Source organism: Lutjanus erythropterus, chromosome 2 (assembly GCF_056507025.1).
Source record: "Lutjanus erythropterus isolate fLutEry1 chromosome 2, fLutEry1.hap2, whole genome shotgun sequence".
Lineage (NCBI taxonomy): Eukaryota > Metazoa > Chordata > Actinopteri > Lutjaniformes > Lutjanidae > Lutjanus > Lutjanus erythropterus.
Genome location: NC_139318.1, coordinates 33361755 through 33384371, shown reverse-complemented (window position 1 = coordinate 33384371; position 22617 = coordinate 33361755). Strand labels below are relative to the sequence as shown.

Below are 22617 nucleotides of genomic sequence, written 5' to 3'. Positions count from 1 at the left end.
TCCTCTGTCTTTCCACTCCACGACTATTGTGCCCTCCTTTTCAGGCATCCTCATATCACCCAAAACAAATGGGTCCCGTATTTTCCTCTCTCCTCCTCCTCCTCCTCCTCCTCCTCCTCCTCCTCCTCCTCCTCCCCTCCTCCTTTCTCTTATTTTCTCTTTCTCTCCTTCACTCGGTGCCGATGAAAGGCAGGCATTGAGCCGGCAGTGGCATTCCAAAACCTCAGGCCTCGGCTCCAGTGTGTCTGGCTATTCAACACTGCTGGGAGCCATTAGTTTAAGTAAGGTCTGACCCGCCTACTCACCCACGGAAAACCCTCAGATCTCCTATTACATTCGGCACACAGAGGGGAGACACACGGCTGCTCCTCGGCTGCAACCAGCGAGTGTATGTGTGCAGAGGCAGGACAGAGACAAATAGAGATGAGTAAATAAAGGAACTGAGAAATAAATGCATGCATGAGTGTGTGTTTATGAGTGAGAGGGAAAGTGGGAGAGTGTGCGTTGGTATGAGAGAGAGTGGCTGCATGTGCGCTTAAAATTTATGAGCGGTGGGTCTCACGCTCACTTGGCTGCATCTTCCGAAAGTTTCCACACAGGGAGGCCAAGTGCATAGCCAGACGCCAAACCCTTCTCACCAATAACTCCTCTCTTAAACGATATTCAACAACCACGCACTTTTCGAAGTCTCTCCAGCCGCTCTCCTGTTTAACTTGTGTACCAGACGCGCTGTCAGGGATATCCATCTATGGCACTCGCAGCCGAATCCTGAAATGCAGCAATTTCGCTAATTAGAAAATGATACCACGGATCAGAACTCGCTCCGCACTGCCAGCCTCACCCAATTGTCGGCACATAAACATGAATAGTTCTCATAAACAACTCCATGTTTGGGCGAACTTGTGTGTTAAAGGAGTGTGCGTGAGTGTGCTCGGACAAGCCCACACACAAAGACGTAACACATACAGTGAGGAGGAACTAAACACTGGACATTCCTCTCAGTACAACAGGCTTTATGTCAGTAACAGGACTGTATTGTTCACAGCTGGACAGTAAAAGATTTGTGACTTTGCCACCTTTTTTTTATAGGGAATTAATTACAGTCCAAAACTGAAAGATGTCAATTACATCATTTCTAGGTTCTTATAGAGGGAGTCACCTTATGAGGACAGACGATTACCTTCTTATTCCACCAGTCATTACTCACTAATGCAACTCATATATTATCCCCCAGTGATTAGAGAAGTGAAATCAGTTAAATATATTAATTTGTTGAGTCTCTTTCCCTGGTTGTCAAAAGCCAATCCAACCAATCTGGGTTGGTGGCTTGGACCAATCTGTCCAGTAATCGACTCAACCCAAAGCGCTGGCATCTGGCGACCTGAGAAAGACACTCAATAATCAACTACAATATTTTCCTCACAATCTCTTACCCCACCTTTAGTAAATAGTGTGTAAAAATAACATAACTTTTGCACCATTAGCAACAGAGATGGCAAACTGCTCATTAAATGGGACGCCAGTTTTTATAATTGGTCCCATATTGAGATATTGAGGGAGAGTGCTGCGGCCAGCAGAAGAAATTAAACTACAATGTAATCCTCATCTGTCAAAGTACGTTCACTAAAAGTGCTTGTTTTTGCCACCGAGAGGCTTGGATTTTTACTATGAGTGACTGACAGTGTCATGGAAAGGTTTGCTTTTAATGACTAAAATATGTTTTATTTAACCAGAAACAGCTATTTAGTTGCTCTCTCTGTACCTTTATCATTGTCACTGTCATCATCATTCAAACCAGAGAAAAACAAAATAAATCTCACAAAAAAAAAAAAAAAAAGTCTTGGCTAGTCTTTCCATTGCTCCAACAATCACAAACTCTGGTTTGGTCGAAATAAACCCATAATTCACTGAGTTAGACGTGAAATTATCGGGAAACAAGCGAGGGGGAGGCCGGACATTAGAAAAGCAGCGGGGAGAAACAGTGTGTAGCCTACAGACAGAATATTTTTACATCTGTCACAGTGAATCAAGGGTTTATTTCAACCAAACCAGCGTTGGTGATTGTTGGAACTGTGGTAAGATGAACCAAGACATTTTTGGTGAGTTTCATTTTTTTGTCTGTCAAGCTTGAATGAAGTGTGTTTTATGATGGTAAAATTACTGTTTCTGAAAATAGAATCTGGTGAGTTTGACAAAAGCTATAAAACAGCTGTTTCTGGTTAAACAAAACGTATCTTACTCTTTAAAAGAAAAAAAAAGGTCAATCTCTGTAGCGATTCTTGTCTAAGGAGAAAATCTAAACTGACAACACTGAAAATTTTCCCAAAATATTTAGCATTCATTAATCTTTGTCCCTGCATTTGGTTGTCCCACTAATTGCAATTAATGGGAGCAATAAATTAAGCCTTGATAAAGGAGTAGCACAACAGTGGCAAATGCAGTAGCACAGATACAGCAGAGACATAACATATCTTTCTGTTTCCAATGTTATAAAAATACATGAACCTACATGTCAAGGTTACCGTGTCATGGTTCATAACAACTCCCACTAAGAGGCTTCAAATAAACGCACATCGCTAGCGGGCTGAGAGAGGGAAAGTTGTCTTGACTGAGAAGAAGGTGATGACAACACCACCCACAGTATAATGTTACTTTATACTGTATAGATTTGCCTGATGTGTGAGTGTGACTCTTGCTACCAGCAGCAGTTGATTCTATATAAACCTTCCTTCTCTGTTTCTCTGTCTGAGGCTGCAGGAGCAGCTGTGTTGTTCTCTTCCCTGGCGATGGCCACACCTGTGATCTGCAGGTGGTTCATCTGGCAGTGGAGCCGGGAACACCTGGCCAGGCAGAGTGATAGAGCCTGCAGGCTTTACTCTTGGCATGTATTTGTGTGGGTGTGTGTGTGTGTGTGTGTGTGTGTCTGTGTGTGTAATAGTTTGGGGGATTTCAGAAGGGCTCAATTAAAGTTGAGAGGAGATAACGTCTGTCTTTGCACACACACACACACACACACACACTCACATTCAAAGACATGTGTTGGCATTTCCCAAGGTTAAGCCTCAGGGATGTTTGGGCTTGTCAGTGTTGCAATATGATCCTCAATTTGTGTGTGTGTGTGTGTGTGTGTGTGTGTGTGTGTGTGTGTGTGTGTGTGTGTGTGTGAGTGAGTGTAACGGAGAGAGGGTGTATTTACAGTTTTACTTGTTCTAGGTCTTTTTCATTTCAAGACATAACAAATCAAACTTAACCTCCTCTTGCCTTCCCAGTTATCCCTGCTTGGATTTGCAAATCAAATTGTACAAATATGTTCTAACTCAGCGGTTCTCAAAGATGGGTCCAGGGACCCCCCGTGGGTCCTGAAGGGGGACGCAAGGAGTCCCAAGCAAAGATGATTTATTTTTACTGTAATTCCATCCGTAAGCACAGAAACTGAGAACAGCCAATCCTGAAATTCTTGAGACTGCAAATTAATTATTCAGTTATCCTGAGATAACAAAGCTTGTTTTTTGGAGATAATGAAATAAACTAACACAAGAAAATGAGATTTGTTTTCTTGAGATAAAATAATCAACCTGTTAACATGAGAAAATGGCATTTGCTATCTCGAGATAAAGAAATAATCAGCCTGTTATAAACACATGGCTTCTACACATAAATAATACAGTGACAGAATATATCAAATATAATAAGATATAATACTAAAACATCTAAAAGCAAAAATCTTCTCAGATTGGAGACCCTTGGGTAAAATCTTGATGGGGGTTCATGGTCTAATCTGTGTAAGTTTGGGGGTCCTTGACATGAAAAAGTTTGAGACCAACAGTCCTAAGAGAACAACGGGGTAGGACCGTGGCAGCACCTGCTATGTTGTGGCTTTGCAGACCCACCACGGCTATGACATCCTGCTACGGTACTCCGCGAGGACAAACAAGGCAAAGACAACAAGCAGAGACACCAGCTGTGGACAAGACACATAAACAAGAGCACCCAGAACACATTCCACCCTGGGAGCAAGAGCCATACACAGTGCAACGCGAGTTTATGTGTGTGTAGTGAAGAGAGCAGGTCTTGTTCTCTGACAACACAGAGCCCAGCAGGAGTGAAATCAGAGAAGGGACAGATGAGGTGAACTTGACAAAAGTCATAAAACTCACAACTGACACGTGGAGAGGAGAGCTCGAGAGTGATATTGGCTCAGGCTAAGATCCTCTGTCACATTCATTGTCTGTGTGTGTCTGATAAAGTGAGACTAGGCCAAGGCCACACATCATCTTCATCATTATCTGTCAGGATGTGAAGCAGTCATAATCTGGGTCAGAGACTTTGATTTTTCTGCTTGTTGCACAAAAGCATGACATGTGTTTCAGCTGATAGGTTAAGTGATGATCATTTTGGTTAAACAGCTCCATAAAACATTTTCATTCCTCCAATATACAGAAATATACTGACAAAAATAATAATAGAGCCAGACAGATTCAGCTGATATCATTGGACCTATCATGGCTATATCGGTCTGTATCAGTGTATATGTTGTCTGCATCAACATGCAAACTTATAATGCAAATTGTTTATATTCATTTAGTTTTATTGGCAGGATTTCATGTATACATTTTTCTTAATTCAAGTTTAAAGGTGCAATAACCAAATCCAGAAAAAGATGGTCAATTGTGATTTGTGTCCCATCATGGACTAAATGTTCTAAAGCATGAAAAAGAGACACAAAAAGAAAGAAAACAATATTTGCCAATAAATCGTATAGAAATTTTTCACTCCCTTATATTGGTATCGGCATCTGCCCCAAAACTCCAGTACTGGGCAAGCTCTACTAAAGAGGGTTGGAGGGTACTGGACTTTTGGCAACATGCTGACATTTTGCAACTCATTTCAGACAATTGCCAATGCCAATACTGATATATTTTTTCCACCTAATTGCAGAGAACATCAGCTCTCTGTAACAATAATGATTATTCTGTCTACCCTTAATGTGATGGCAGACTACATGTCATATATGCAAAAACATGGTGGATGAAAGTAAATGCTTGGTTACTGTTTTATAAATTCACATATTGCATATCAACTTTTGTTCATGTATGATTTGTAATATCTTGTAACTATTCGTCCACCAATATGAGTTTTTTCAAAGCTGAGGCTGATGTCAATAGAGCAGGATGAGTGAAGGCCGACACAGTGTTGATATTAAAACAAAGAAAGGTCATGCATAATTCCATATGTCTACTTCATGCACATTACAATCTAATATACATGGTTATCTTACCTAGTAAGATGTTGTTTTAAATGGGATTTTTATTCATTAATGAAATAGTAAAATACTTTGGGTTATGCTGTAGATTTTGTAGATTTCATATGTAGAAGTCGGTACAGTATGTCAGAGGTCTGTGAACAAGACGTTGTCTGGATGGCATCATACGTTGCTCCAAAACATGTATGTACCTTTCAGCATTAATGGTGCTCTCACAGATGTGCAAGTTACCCAAAATGTCTTAGCCACTAACACACCCTCACACCTTCTAGTGATAATTTGATTTGTAGAGGGTGAAATCCCTAAATTAACTGCAATTGTGTGTTGAGAAACGTTTTAAAACTGTTTGACTATTCACCCACATGGTGAACCTCATCCCACCCATGCTTGTGAACAACTTTTCACAGCTTTTGATAAAGTTGATAAGTCAACACTAAAGATCTTGTGTTTACTGTATCCAGCTGAATATAGGTTGAAAAGTATTCAGTATTTTATACAGCATCCCAACTATTTTGGAATTGGGGCTGTACAAAAAATAAGAAATCATGAAAAATGGAAGAAGGGGAAAAGGGTTTAAAGAAAGTGTGACATTGCCTATATCTTGTCAAACCATGAACTGAGACTCTCCAATAAGAGCTTATACACAGCTGGATGTCAGCTTTCCTCTGGGTGATGACAGGCCAGCTGCATTTGGACTCTCCACATGATGGCCAAGACAGACGAGGTGGAGGGGATGGCGAGAGAGGGATAAGGACAGATAAACGGAGACGGAAAGAGGAATGGGGGACAGAAAGATTGGGAGAGAACAAAGAGGAGTGGATGGAAGGAGGCCGGACGTCAGACAGAAACAGGAGGTGAGAAAGAAGCGTTGGGGTAACCCTGGAAGGCGTGGAGAAAAGGGGGAACCAATGCTAACCCCTCTTTGTCTGGGGCCAAGTGGGAAATATGGAAGGGGGGTGAAAGGCATGAGGAGTGGGAACAGAGAGACTGGGGCATTAAAAAAGTATAATATGGTGATAAGTTCCTTTCACTTGCTTCTTTTTTTTTGCCTGACCACTCCAATTCACTCTGAAGTGACTGGGCCCTTTTGTTCCCAACCACTTAAAGTAGAGCACCGAATAAATGCCTGCACACAATCCTGGGACCTGCATGCCGCCGTCCTGATAAAGGATACATGATTTTTTTTTTCTCCACAACGATTTAAATGAAACACAGAAGAAACACACAAAAGAAGCCTTAATCCCTCTTGGTTGAATGTTTCAAAAGCCATATGACAAATATGCAAAACCACTCTGGAACCCAGCGAGCCGCCTTTTTGGAATAGTCGAATGTGTCAGAGCGATGTTTACGCTACCTCGTGACACCTGAATACAGAGGTCATGGGGGTGACTAGTAGTATAACAAAATGACAGTGTTAACAACGCTCAGGAGCTGAGCCGAGAGCTGCAATCAAGAGTAAAGAAAGCAGCACAGAGCTAGGGTTATCTTTCCGAGGCAGAGAAGTGATGTTTTGTTGAGCGAGCGTGGACACTCTAATAGCTCTCGTCTCCTGTACGGCTGGGTATTTCTGCAGGATTGTTATTGGCGGGTGATCCTCAGCGCAAGATCACATCTGGATCCTATCCTCGCAGCCGCTCCGTGCAGTGCCGCACAGCAACAAGAAACAGCTGTGCAAAACTGGCTTCAATTAGCCTCACATTCTCCCTGACAGTTAATCCCTTTCTACTCGCTGTTTTCTTTTTTTCCCCCCCTTTAACTGTTTGGTCACTCCTCTCTTTCTCTCGTTTTTTTTTTTTTCAAACTTTGCTTCAGGTTGCCACAGTGTCTGAAGTAATAGACAGGGGAACACAGTGTGCTGAATTGGAAACAGACAACGGGACAGAAAGCTCAGAGGTCTCACGAAACACGGAACATGACAAATCCTATCTGTTTGGAAAGACCGATGATGCTGTTTGGAGTGGTTTGGGATTCAAGACAAGGGAGGGAACTTCATAATAAGATGCAGAGATGATATATTTTCATTTCCTGTCAATGGGTAATAAACGCGTCATTACAATTAGGGTTTGTTTAAATCTTAGACTTCAATTTTCCCAGCAGTAGATTTGCAATTAAAGTCTGTTAAAATTGTCGTTTGGACACATATTATTACTCAAACAGAAGACACCAGATTCTTTGTTGTGGTTCTCACATGTGGAGCACTGGGCAACAAAGTGACCCCATAAATTCAGTCTTTAAATATCACTTTTCCCACTAAAACCACACTTAGCAAACACTTTAGCGCGATCCAGAAGTGCAGCACACTGAATGAAATGTTCATGAGTCATTAATCAAACTCAGCTCTGCTCACAACTGCACAGCATCTTGACTCAGCTAAACTGCACCGGGGAATCCAGCTCCAGCTTCAGATCGGTCCTGTGATAGGAAATGGGAGCCAGATTTTAGGTAAGGGAGCCGATCTGATGGGCTTGATGAGCAAATCTGGAAGGTTGTGTAGTCATTGTAGCCCTGGGGCCCGAGTAAAACACTAACAGGTGGTAGTGCTGGTGGAAAAGACCCACGCAGAGACCAGAGGGAGTGAGAAGGATACTGGGCTCACAGCCTGACACACACAAACACACACACCCGAGCACACGCATTTTGCAAAAACACAGCCAACCGCATGCATGACACATAGCAACACACAGAAAAACAGACGAGTGAACGCAATTCGATGTATTTGCACACATTTTCCACATATGTACCTGAAACAGCACATTCACAGATACACAATTCTCAACGAAAAAGCTCTATTGCACAATTAAACCCCAACCTCAGTTTAGTAAATACACATTTATTGATGAAAACCACATTTACTCAATTTGGAGATAGTGACTTACCCAAATGAAATAAATAAACAATAAATTTGAGTTCTATTTGGCCTAGGGATGTCACGAAAATTGATACTTTGGTACCAAGTTGATGCCAAAATGCTGAAAAAGTGGCAGAAATCGTTTTTCTTTACAGTACTGAAGGATCATCCAGGATTAAAAATACATTCCCAATAACCAGTACAAAAACCGTGCCATCAAACTTTTCAGACGAAAGGCGGAAACTCTTCCAACTTACTAACTTAGCAAAGCGGCTCACAGACAGACGGTGAGTGAGCGAGTTTCACTTCATGTTCATGTTACATCGACAACGTATTGAAAGTGTTTTCCTTGTTATCCTGAAATACACATTACCAGTAGTGTTGCCTGAGACAGCTGCACTGCTGCACTGCCAGTTACCATAGCTCACAGGCCACTGTCCTGTCATCTGTCATCCAGATTACAAAATATAATTTAGCATTTTGTCTCTCACCAATTTAAAGTACTGCTGCATTTGAGTTCAACGTATATACTTATATAAGTTACTTAACTTCAAATTATTTATATACAAGTTCAGCAGCAGAAATCACTGCAGTCTGCATTACTTTCAAGACATGGCAAAATTCAATGCTCACCATACAGTGTGTCCACCATAATAAATATCCCCCTCAATCTTGTGTCCTAGAAGGTCAGAAGACTTTTGTGGCCAAAAATGAGGCTAAATTTTATTCTTGTTTTTGTTTTTTGTTATCGGGACTCATGGAAATTCACTGGTATTGGTATCGACTACTAAATTTCTGGTATTATTACATCTGTAGTCGGGACCTACTAAGTATAAAAGAGAGGAACTGTTATCTTTCAGCAGCAAGTGCTGAGCTAAACGTTACACTATTAGCTAGCTAAAAGGCTAGCAAAACGTTACATTGTTTATTAGTTCAGTAAAAGGCTAGCAAAACATTACAAAAAAAATTACAAAACATTACACTGTTTGCTAGCTAGCTGAAAGTTAACAAAACAATACATTGTTTCCTAGCAAGCTAAAAAATTTATCAAAACTTTATCATATTGTTAGCTAATTAGTTAGCCTGATTAGCCTACTCATGATGGCTTGGCAGAGAGGCTCTAATTTCTCCTCCTTTGAGAAAAACTTTTTGGCCTAATTAATAGAGCAATATGGCTGAATAATACAAGATGAAAACAGGGACAGGAGGGCAGTAAGGATGAAGGAGACTGCCTGGCAGTAACTGACAGGTGGTTTGACACATCACAACACACAGAAAAGCACATGAAAAACACAACTGCAAACGCTTTCAACATACATACACAAAATTACACTTCTTCATGCCTACAAACACATTCACAGATGTCCACACGTGCACACAAACAGCCCACAAAGACAAGCAGGGGTGACTCAGAGAAGATCTGCAGGCACCTCTCCTTTTTCTACCTCCAGCACAGGCAAATTCTCCCACATGGCAAAACACAAAGGGCCCACGTCTGGCAACGCTAACAGCCCACTCAAGCCAAAACCAATTAGGTCTCTAATGCAAACCTGCAGGGCCCCTTTGTCGTTTATTTCCCCTTTTAATGTCAGAGGATTGGAATCTGACTCTGTAACCCACCCCAAAGAAAAAGAAAGAAAAAGGCAAAAGGGAAAATTATCGGGGCTTCCAAATTATCCACATGTTTTCGAGTAGAGCTAATTGAATCAAGGCAGAATGGAAATGATTGACTAGTGTGTGAGCAATGTTTAGCCTACATGCTCTTTAACACATTTTCTCCCAGTGTACACACACAGCATCCCTGCTTTCCCAGAGGGCTATTTAGCTTTCTGTGTAACATCAAATTACTCCAACTTAAACAGCAATTACGGTAAAACAGACGAATACACATATTTTATCTGTTTCGGGTTTTAGTTGGAACCAGAATTTCCAAAACAGGGATTGCTTTCAAACCCAGAATCCATCATGTTTATGGTCATTACAGTACACACTCTGCTGCTCCCTGGTGGTCACTGTAGCAGCCCCATCAGCACCATCACCATCAGCATTACAGTCATGTCTTTGTCATGCAATTATTTGTCTCTATGTGGACCAATTGGAGTCCTCAGGGGTCTCACAATGACACATGGGGCCCTACTGCCATGCCCTCAGGCCCTGTGACCCCTCTTGCATTGCAGGACTGTACCATTGACCCCTGATGTAAAAGCAGACAGAAACTGCAGGCAAAAATAAAGGGAAAAACCTCCTCCTCCTGGCATCAAGCAGCAGCTCCAGCCTGGTTTCACACCGCCTGGTGTTTTTGTCTTAAAAAGCTGTAAACTCCAGATGGTGGAAAGAGAAAAAAAACTTTGCCTGGTGGATTAAGGGCTCCAAATCCTCCACTGAAAAGACACATAGACCCAAAAGCTGCTATTCAATCAAATGGGAGCATAATAGCTGTCTTGTGGGGGCCATATAAGGGATAATACATCCAAAAGAGTGAGTGTTATGCATAGTTTATTCTCACTCTTTAATGGATCCTAATGAGCGTAAGATCTGAGCAGACAAAGGGATGACTGGGGTTTTGTTTGGTCATTATAATGATTTGATAGGATCTGAAGTAACACATTCAAAGGTCTTCTCTGAAGAATTAGCCTGCTCTTGGAGAAGAATCAGAAAATAATAGAGAGAAGTTTTTTTTTTCTGTGCACATTAAGTAGCCTTGATAAAGCTTAATTCTGCTATATTTTCATTAGGAGGCAGGGACAGCCCTTTAGCTCAGATTCTGGTGCTTAATTATGTAAAACACATAAATGAGATCACTGACATGTGGGCCATTTATAATGACTCAGCTGCAGCACAGTGTGTGCAGGTGCAAATATAGGCTATGCATAGGTTACCTGTGGATAAATGCCAGGTTAAAGTACCTCTAATGTGATGCTTCATTACTCAGCACGTTGAGCATAATTTAAAGTCTACTTACAGTTTAAAACACTCGGCATTCCGACCATGCTGCTCGTATTTTTGAGATTTCCTCTTCGTTGCAGAATGATGGCTAATACAAAGTCCTTTAGTTTCTCTTCGGCAGCGATGAAAACTTCACTTTAAAGCACTTCGGAATTAAAACAGAATGAAACGAAACCTGCAGGCAGACAGTCTTGATCGATCCAGTTCACCACCAGGCACCAGGTAGTTAATTCTTCAGCTCAACAGAGAATATTTGTGTGGGCGGTACTAATTGTGAGCATTTCTTTCTTTCTTTCTTTTCTTTTTTTTTTTGTAAAGCAGAAAGCCGATAACGCTCCGTGTCTCAGTAATGATTAACTCCTCCGAGCGACACCAGAGCTCAACTCACATAATCCTCACTGCAGACACACTTCCATTGCCTTGAGCAAAGTCGTTTATGACCTCGACTTGTTGGTGTATTGATTTTGTTTTTCACAGCCTCAATCTATTGCCTGGAATGGCTCCACAAATTGTCATTGGAGCAAGCGAGGATAGATAGAGCCTGATGAAACCGAAAATGATGGATCTTACTTGATAATAAGCAGCCCTAAGGAATGAGCTGGTGTTCCAGTTTATACATTTTCAACAGTTTAACCACAGTTGAACTGGATTGCACCAACAGATTAATCCGGGATTAGTTCTAACCAGAGTTCTTGCTAAAATAGGTTTAAAATGAGTAAATCCAGATTTAAAATTAAGCAGAAAAGAACCTGTGCTTAGTAAACCCAGGTTTATTGATGTAAACCATGTTTAGTCATTGTCTATTGTATACTTACCCAAACGAAAAAGAAATAAATTTGAGTCCTATCAGAATCCAGTAAACTAGTAAGCATCTTAAGTATTCCTTAACAAAATGTTATACTGTAGATGCTAGCTAGCCAAAAAGTTAGAAATGTTACATTGTTTACTCTAGCTAGCAAAAAACTCAACAAAATGCTACACTGTTTGCTGTATATCTAAAAATTGAACAAAACATTGGATTGTTTGCTAAGTAATTAAATAATTAACAAAATGTGACATTGTTTACTAGCGACCTAAAAGGGTAACAAAAGCTAGCTAAGAGTTAATAAAACAGTTTGCTAGCTAGTTAAAAAGTTAACAGAACATTATATTGTTTGCTAGCTAGCTAAAAAAAAAATAAAAAAATGCTAGACTGTTTACTAGCTAGTGGAACAGTTAATAATGTTACAATGTTCAGTGACTAGTTAAAAGTCAACAGAACTACACATTCTTCTCTAGTTAACTAAAACATTAACAAAAAGCATTGTTTGCTTTACTAGCTAAAAGTTTAGTTGGCCCAGTTAGCCTATAAGATGACTCAGCTAGAGCGGGTCCAATTTCTCCTCCTTTGAGAAAAGGTTTTTGGCTGAATTAGTGGAGAATTATGGCCAAATAAGAGAAGACTAAAAAATGAACAACAACATAGTAAGAAAAAGAGAGTGACGGGAGTCTCTTTTAATGCATCAAGAATGCAAAAGAAAGAAGAGATGCATCAAACTCAATTGTGTTTAGTCTGGTGCCTAACTGTCTTTTAGGACCTTAATTATTTTGCTCAATCCATCACAAAAAAATGTTGCCATTTTAAAAGTTAAACCTCAAGTTTAAAGTTAATACTGGATCACATTTTAACTTTGAGTTCAAGGTTTTTTTCGCAACAGAATTCATCTAGAGGAAAATGTAAACTGTGGTTTAAAGAGAGGTTTAAATTTAATCTCTCTTAGTTTTAGCTTTCTTAAGATTGGCGCAACATCATTTACAGTTGAGCCATGATTTAATCAGGTTTAAAAATTAATCCTTGTTTGTGCAAGCCAGCAAGTTAAAACCTGAAGTTAAATATTTGAGGTGTCATCTGTTGAGTTTTGTAACAGAGTCAGAACTCCAAAACCTACACAGTCAAACTGAGCTGGACTCCATCCAAAGTCTCACGTGTGCCTCTTCTTTACAAGCATAATATTTGGATGCTGGCTGAGAAGGTTTTGAGCTATACCACCCCCAACACACACACACACACACACACACACACACACACACACACACACACATAATCACATCCACCATCATTTTTTCACCCTCCCTCCCCCCTACAGCCACCCACATATGCCACACGCTCCTGTCCTCCCCCTCCTTCCCTCCCCCTCCAGCCCCCCATCCTCCACTCCTGCCAGGCTGCCACCTGCTCTCTGCAGCATGCTGCACAGCTGCTCTGCTACAATAACAAATTAAGGTCCACCGTGGCAGGCAGGAGTCATTACCTACAGCTCCTGCTACGGATGAGCCAAGGAGCCGTCAGCTACCGCCGCCTCTGTGTGTGGGGAACACAGGGTTTCCCCCCTTTTCTGTGTAAAGCAAGGGGGGCAAGGGCCACTAATTGTTCTGATGTGGAGCAGAGGATCAGGGGGTGCCACAGTTTGGGGGACAGAGAAGTCAAGAGTCACCACTTGGTGTGTCACTGTCAGGAGCGAGTCACGTGCTGCTGACTGTGCTGTTTTTTTTTATAAACAATGAAAAGGAGAAAGGACATGATATTTCAAACAATGCATGATCAATTATTTACTTTTATTTCACACAAGAGTGAACTTTCACATTGGATATTGTTTTGCTATGGGCTAGTTATTCAGCCACAAAAATGTTACTTTCTTATGATTAAAATAACGTATTATGGCTGTCACATTGAATGAGCTCTGTGTCCAAATATGGTACTTTTGAGTAGCCTGTTCCTGCATACGGTGGTGGATAATACTGCATTTACTCAAGTACTGTACTTAAACATACAGTGTATTAGTTCTGACACTAACAAAAGATGTAGTATGATGACAAGTAGCGTGGGATCATGGGAGTTGTTTTCTTTGCTGTTAAACAACCATCATTGCCAGTGAAATTCTAGTTGATGTAACTCAGGGAGGAATCATGTTTGCAGACAACGTAATTTATTATTATTGACTTCCTCTCTCACTATCTGACATACTTGTTTTCCCAAACTATATAGTAACTAGCTGCTAGTAGGAAACACACCGTTACCTTGAAGAAATTAGGGTTTTCCTGGGTTTTATCATTGTTAGAGACATTTTGGATAATGTACACAACTAAACAACATGTTTTTCAACAATTTAATGCAGAAATGTTACATAATTTAGCTTTAAGTACAATTTTGAGATGTTTGCACTTTTAACAGTTTTAGTTATTTTAGAGAGTTGAATTAATAATAAAAAATAGAAATACTTAGCTTAAAATGTTGCCAGTGACACCAGGCCTACTGTCTTAATGAAAAGGGTAGAGTCTGTAGTTCCACATAACAACCACCCACATAGTCTGTGGCAGGTGCACGCAGTAAATGGAAGAACACAAGACACAACAAAGAAGAAAAGAAGAATGTTACTCTGATACCTTGAATGAACTGTACTGATAGCTTCTTCTCCTTGAAATTTAAGAGAGGAATGATTACTCCATCTCAGTCAGGACACTTTATATCATTCAAGGTTTTAATCATTTATTCCACGAATAACATACAATTTATTTTGCTTATTTTGTGACTCTGCCTTTTGCAAGAATGCAAAAGGCCTGTTCGCCAAAAATCCTCTGGAGCTTGGGAAACAAAACATTAAATTGAACACAGCTCACACTTTACAAGAAGTGACGTATGCAGAAAGAATGAACACCAAACCTTTATAAGTACCGCCTTATTTGGAGTGTATGGAGTATGTGACTTTAAAATTACTTCTGTGCATGTATGAAATACCATAAGACTCAATTCCTATGTGAAATATTCAATTTCTGTATGATCGTCTTCTATGTTTTATTATTTCAACATGTAAATCATCAATCAGTGTAATTTAAATCTACATGTGTAGTATGTATTCAGTGAATTACTCCTACAATGAATCAGTCCAGACTAAACCTTTGATTGTGACAACAATGTCCGCTCTAGCTCATCTTGTCAACCAGCTCTGTGACAGGTTAACAAAGAGATGACTAGTCAGTTAGCAGGAGGCTGAAGTCAAAGAAGAAACAGGCTCAGACGGTGGTGGGATTTGCCGTGGTCATTATGGTCTCTCTGTGTGACAGCTGGCCATTGCCCCCCTTGATCGCCTTTCAGCGTCTTTGTCACAGCCCCTTTAATCACACCAGCAGGACTGTTACACAGCAAATCAGCTGACTTGACCCACTGGCTGTCTGTCTGAACGTCTAACGTCCTGAGCTGTCGCCAGGTTTTTTACCTGATGTAACCCTCTCCAACCCTCTTTTTCAATTAAAAGTTTATGAGATTAAGATAATGAAAGATGTCCTGTGTGCATGGAAAGTCGCTCACAGTACGTAACACTATACTTCTTCAAATAACAAAGCAGTGATAATCAGTATTTTTATATTTCCACTCATTGTTTTGGTTTTCCGTCCTGCAACGCTAATGTTTTGGTTTTCTCTTACCTCTCTAAAAACCCATTGGTAGCTAGCTGCTCAACACCTAGCAGCAGACAGAGAAAGTTAGCAAGTGCTAGCTGCTAAACATAGTGGAGCATTTAGCAGCTACAGCATAGAGCCAAGCATTTCCCTCAGGAATTAGTGACGACCAAAAAGTGCAGTTATAAAAGTGAATATTAGAGTTACATTAATCTGGTGGTTAAAACTGCAATTGTGAATAAATGCTAATGTTGCTCCATACCTGCTGGGTGTGTAAATAGTCAACTATTTGCTAACAAGTAAGCTAAATGAACTTAGCTTGAATTAATATGTCAGCATTACATTCTCAAAACGCAATGAGCAAGACAGCAACATTTCAGTCCAAAATCAATTTCAGTGAAACTGCCATGACTAGTGCATTTACTTGTGGTTTGCTTTGTAAAGTATTCACAGGCGATGACCAATTGCAAAGTGTCCTGAGCGTGCTAACCTCTGAGGGAATGAAGAGAGCCAGAGTCCAAAATGGAGGTAGCTTTTAAATTAGCCTGGTCACACAACCTGAAAATAGTCCGTCACCAAGCACAAAATGCAGCTTCTTGTGTGCTGACCAAGGCTAGAAGGACAGCACAAATTACCTGTTTTAAAATTGCTTCACTGGCTACCTGACTGTTTTTTTTTTGGTTTAGAGATCACTAAATGGTCTGACACGGTTTTATGACATGTATCCACTAAATCTCTCAGTTCCTCTGATAGCTGTCTCTTGGTTGTTCTTAGAGTCCGATCAAAGAAGTGTGGCGAGGCCGTCATGAGCTGCTATGGCCTCAGTCTGGGCAACGGCCTGCCAAAGGACCTGAAAGAGGCAGAGAGTGTGAGTGTGCACTTTCACTATTACAGTTTAGCTCTTATTTTATTTTTAAAAAATCGTTAATGCTCCTTTTAAAACCCTTTTTATGTTCAGAGTTTGGAGTTGCATTTGATGTATGACTTGTGCGATATAAATAAAGCTTGACTGAAGCCATGCTGTGGAGAACCTGCAGGACTTTCTCCCATCCTGACCCCACACATGTCCTCAGCCTCAAGAAGAACTCGCTGCCCCTCCTCTCTGCTCAGTCTGCTGAGTTAAGTAATCGCCGCCTTCCAGTGATCCGACAGTGCCAACAACACTGTGAAAAGATGCCATGAATGTATAAGCCCACACATTTACCCTTTGAAACTCACTTACCCTCTCCACTGTACAGTGGTTGACCTGACACGTTCTTAATCCCCACGAGGGGAATGTTTTCCCCAATTATTTGCTCCTTCACTGCACTGTACTGAGTCAAGAGGGGGCAAGTCATTAGCTAGGACTGTTTACCCTACTTTCTCAGCAGTCGTGCCATCTGCGTGAGCTCTGTAGGTTGCATAAGGCCTGGCAGATATGACACCTCCACAAAACCTGTTCCCTTTTATCCATTGTATCAGTCTGCTCCTTCCAATTTTATCTTTTCTCTCTCTTTATTCCCTTCATGATTTCACTCTTCATTAATTATCTTTTCATGATTTATTTCTCCCCACCTATTTTACATCTCCCTCATCCTCTGTTACGTACATCTCTCCCCTCCTTTCCTCTCCTCCTGTCATCCCTAACAGCTGACAGACCAGACCCTGCCTGGTGGTGACACTTCACCCACGCCGACCCACGCCGACCTGAGCCAGATCGCTGGTCCATGTGGAAGCCAGAGCCAGGGCCAAGGCCAGGGTTTCTGCTGCTTGGGGGGGGGGGGACAGCAAGATGGCCCTAGTCATCATAATCATTCATTGCCTGCTGGTCCTTCTGTCCTCCGCCTCCTCCCACTCCTCCTGCTTTTTTGTCCTCCTCATGTCAGGGCCACACGGCACGCGTATCAGCTGAGCCCAGGATGGTCGGAGTCAACGGGGTCAGGTGGCAGACGCCTGGTTAATTCTCCTGAGGCTGCAAAGTGCTCGCGTCAGCTCATGTACAGCTGAAACACACAGATAGAGACAAACACACAAGCATTCTTGCAGATACACAGATTTTGTTGCACCAAAAAGAATGTAGATCAAACACGATATCATGAGAAAGCACTAAACCGTTGGGTGGTTTGACGAGGCATATAGGACACTGAGTCTGATAGATCGGCGTTAGGAAGGAGGAGGGGAAGATTATGAACACATGACCAGATGGAGACAGAGATAGCCCTATTATGTAGATCCTGTGTCCTCTCCTCCGCTTGGAGCCCTCATGCATATATACCTTTACATTATTCAGTAGGTTATAATGAGAGTAACTGAACATGGTGGGGGTTAAAAAAAAAAAAAGGTCGCTGGGTGGTTTAGACAGCAGAAGGTGGGCCACAGGTGTACAAGCCTGAGACTTATTCTTCTGTTTGACCTCTCATTATCACCCCCAAGTTCTCATTCATTATAATCCTATGTCCTCGGGTGTTTAGGGAGCTGCAGCGTGGTGTGTCTGTCTATACCGCAGTCTGTTCACCACACAGTCTGTCATTCATATTTGGAGAATAAATTATTCCATATTTTTTAATCTGCTCATCTGCGTGTCTGTTTTGTGGTATATCCATCTGGGTTGCTGTCTTTTGCTCCATTTTCAGATCTCTTCCTCCACATTTCCAGTGACTTTTCTTGGCAGGTGCTTATCAATAACATGATTTACAGCTGCTCATCACTCATCTGACTGTCCAATTTGATTGAAATCTTTTCTGTCACATCTACATATCGCTCATCTCCCTCTCTACCCTATTTATCTTTGTGTCTGTGATCAGTTATCTGTCTGTCCTGGGCGGCCTGTAGAGGAGTGATCTGGTCTGTTGTTGCAGAGGAACAGGTGGGGCTGGCTAACAGTCAGCACACACACAAACACACACACACACGCAAGCTGCAGGGAGGCAGGCAGGCAGGCAGTCAGCCGCTCAGACACTGGCCCATATGGTAGACCTCTGGAGCTGTTGCCCTTTGCAGAGCAGGGAAGGGAGGGAGGGATGGATGGAGGGATGCAGGGATGGTTGGAGGATGACAGGAGCAGGAGGAGGCAGAGGGAAGCGGGGGGAGGTTGAAATTAATCAGCAGGCCACCCCAACTGTCCATCGCTGTCTTTGGGGAGTTGAGACATGCATATATGTGGCTGATTGAATCGGGGGTGTGGGGATGGCGAGTGGGAGGTCATAGTGTGCTCTTGTTATAGTGTTTTGTTTTGTTTTAAACTATTTCACTTAATTTTATTTAGTTAATATAAATACAAATATTCTTTATCTATAAAGGCACTTCTTAAACTTGTTTTATACAAATGCATTTTTTAAATGATTTTATATTGTTTATTGTACTATTTGTGGCACTTCAGCTTTGTTCTCAACATTTTGACTTTATTTTATTGACTTTATTCAAAATGCAAAATAAAATTGATGCAATGTAGCCTTGATACTCCACCCTAGCTACAAGTATATGTCCTGCATTGAAAATGTTGAACAACGTATAGACTCAGAAACATAATCCCTTCAATCATCACTTATGATCCACTAGAAGTGTGTGGTGGCGACTGTATCTGCAGAGACTCAGACCTCTGCCTGTACTTCTCATTACTTTGCTGTGCTCTTGGGATGCTTTACCAACCCAAAACATCTCCATTTGACGTCGTGGGAATGAAACACAACAAATGAACAGTCTTTCTGACGTTTAGGAACAGCTCGGACAAATCCTTCTGTGTCTTCCTTTAGTTTAAGTACAGAAGTATTGGCAACACCAATGTTCTTAAAGTATCAAAAGTATGCCTCAACAGTGCCTCAATTTCTTTTGCAAGTAAAATCTTGATATGTAAAGTAACCAGTGGCTATGGCTGTCAGATAAATAGTAATGAAGTTAAAAACACAACATTTCCCTCTGAAATGTATTGGAATAGAACTATAAAGCAGCAGAAAAATAAAATATCCAAGTTAAGTAAGCTTAAAATTGTACTTAAGTAGACTACTTGAGTATATTTTTACAGTACCAAATCACAGAAATAACGTGCAATAGTACTACAAATCATAAACACTTTGGACAATGATCCTTTTTTTTGTTGTTTTGGCTCTGTACAACAGAACATAATCTAGGTTAAAGTCCTGATGTTAACTTTCATGTAATTTCAGCCTGCTCATATCTGTACAGACAATGCATATTAAGGGCTACGAGTCCCACAGTGTTCATCCAGTATGGATTTAACCACCTTCAAACACAAAAGTCAACACTTACAGCTCTCTCATTTTCTCATCTCACATCAAATGTACTGGAATAGAGCCAAAACCTACTTATGGAAGTCGCCGTACATATAGCCTGTTTTCAGTGCTATGATCAAATGATCAGATGAGCAAATCAACTCCAAACTACAAATGTGTTTTCTATGAGGGGCCGTCTATTCTTTTGTGTGTGAGAGATCCTTACAAATCCTGTTGTTCCATTCACTGAAGCTTTGAAATAATATGACGGCCTGCTACTGTGAGAGATAGGCTGGCCACCTGCCACTCACATCACAAAGGAATAGACTGACAGATGTATACACAGGGGGTCAGATGGTCAAACACTTTGTCATAATGCTAAAACATCATTAGGTAGATGCACTGCTTACAACTGAGCACTGTCATTGAAGCCCCCATTCACTGTCGCTGAGCTGTTTATATGAGTCGTTCTATAGATGTGCTAAATAGTACATCTGAGTGTTTGTTTTTTTTTCTGAACAAAGACTTGTACAACAGCGGAGGAAGTTTATGAGTTGCCAGAGAGACATGTGAATCCAAAATGTTGTGTATCCCATCGTTATTTTCTGTTATTTATTTAAAAACGTGCAATAACTAATTACAGCTGTGGCTGGAGAGGAGATGGTGAGAGTGTTTCTAGGCCATAAGCCAATCAGTGAGCTAAAAGACGCTAACAGAACTAAGGTGTTGGGTAATAATTCTGTGAATTTGTTACTTTGGTCAGCCCCTTCAACAATAGTCATTTGATTCTTTCTTAATCTAAAATCAAGCATTGATAAGTAAAGTATTAAATGTATTTTGTCATGTTGTACATGTCATTACACATTATATATTAATTTCAATCCAAACAAAAATCAAAAAAAGTCCACGTTTTCATTGAAGCTATGCAATCATCACATTTACCAATATTACTTGATTTATTCATGAATTTATTCCTTTTAAATCAATCATCAATCAAAGGGGTCATAATCTATAAATATATAATGAATGAATAGTTAGTAAATAAACTGCTCTTATTGGTAAAGACAATAATGGTAGAGGCTTGAGCAGTCCCAGTAGTTTGTGGAAACAAAACAGACTTACGTAAAATATATTAATGTTTTAAAAATTAATATTCCTTTAAAACCTATCAAGTTTCATGCAGAGTTGTTTGTTTAGAAATGCTTACATTTTTACTGCACATATGGTTAGATGCATTTAACGGTGGTGCATTTAATCCTGGGACAGATTGTGGTGTTGTAATGTTAGTTGATGACACATTAATTTTATCGTTAATCTTATGCTGAAGAGATTAATGCATATGTGACATATATTATTATTAATCTGTAAAAAAAACGTGTGCCTCAACAAGGTCAGTTAGATTAAAATCAGCCTGGTTTTAGAGTGAAAGAGACAAATGATGCTGACATCTAGCAAGGTCAAATTTTGCCTTTAAAGCTGTTGACTTCGTTTTATTTGGTTTTTGTTTCTTTTTACAATAAAACTGGCATCACACAGTGATTTTTATGAAGTCTACAAGTCTTATCTTTTGCCAAACATCTGTGTCATATTCAAAAAGATGCCTTTGGCAAACAACTTAAATGCCTGTTTTGAAGTAATGGGGCCATTTAGTCACTAGGGGGAGACAAAAGATTGGGAACCAACTTCTAAAGAGCCTGTACTGGGCAGAATATTCAGTTTGAAGGCTCTGCATTATGTTCAGTGGAAGCATTTAATCCAGTTTTAGAAAAATAAACCTATAACTCAATATACAGCGACAAACATCAACCAATTGTAAATGAATGCAGCAGTTTAGGCAGAGGTAATCGGCCTAGCTGCTTTTATGTTGTATAAAGACGTTCTAGTAACAGATGGTTATCTTTGAAACCATCTGTATGGGTTGAGAACAATTTTCACTCAGTGTTCCAAACTTGTTTTCACTAAGGGAGCAATTACCCTTCACCAACCCACCCAGAAGAGTGTTTTCTAAAATTGGATGCTGGAAGTTGTTTGCTGTTTCACCTGTTGTGAAGCAGATGCGACACAGGCCGCCACACACACAGCTGAAGGGCTGGCAGATTACTTGCAGATGCAACAGAGCGTTGGAAATGTGGACTGCTTCATCAGCTTGTTTCACTGACTCATGCATGTTCTTAATGTCTGCTCTGTGCAATTAAGTGCACCTCTGCTGAGTCATCAAGACTGTGCAGTACTTGTCCATGTTGAGCTGGAGTCAAGACCAAATGGCCTGGTCATATAGCACATTACTGCTGATATCATAGCTTATTGCAAATACATTTCAAACTTATAATAGACGAAATGCCAGTGTTTTAAGAATTAATTGAATTTGGCATATATTGCTGAAATCGTTGCTTATTACAAATAAGTTTCAAACATGTATTAGACAGCAATTTCTTTTTTTTCCACATTATCTGAAATATAGATTGTTGAAAGAAAAAGTTAGTTAGTTACAGCTTTTTTGTGCATGTTTTAGGCAGAATTATTGCAAATCAACTTGTGGGCTGAAAATAAGTTGAATTGCTTGACATATCAGACGAGTGGGTGTAAGAAAATAGAGGAAATAAAGATGAAAACAGAGGAAGTTATTCAAAGTATCTTGTTAGATGAAAATAACTGGATAATCAGAACTGAGGCAGACAGAAAGTGAAGATCACACTGACTGGCACAAATCTTGGAGGACATTTCTTTCCAAAGATCCATACCAAGGGTACACGTAGGGTCGCGTTTATCGGTTACTTTTATTATTGACTAATCTACTAATAATCGATTAATCATCTATAAATTGTCAGAAAATGTGAAAATTTCTCATTATAATTTTCCAGCCCTGAGTGTCTTAAAATTGCTTCTTTTCTTCAACCAACAGTCCAAAACCAAAAGAT

The 22617-nt window shown here is 40.4% G+C and overlaps 1 protein-coding gene across 1 annotated transcript in view; it reads right to left on the bottom strand.

Annotated features, from left to right (window-relative positions):
- cbfa2t2 (CBFA2/RUNX1 partner transcriptional co-repressor 2) overlaps positions 1–11691 on the bottom strand; it is a 52247-nt gene extending 40556 nt beyond the window's left edge. Inside the window, exon 1 of the mRNA XM_084737721.1 lies at positions 11074–11691. Within this exon, the coding sequence (XP_084593847.1) occupies positions 11074–11101 (28 nt within the window). The 5' untranslated portion in view covers positions 11102–11691. The remainder of the gene's footprint in view (positions 1–11073) is intronic.
- Positions 11692–22617: the final 10926 nt, after the last annotated feature.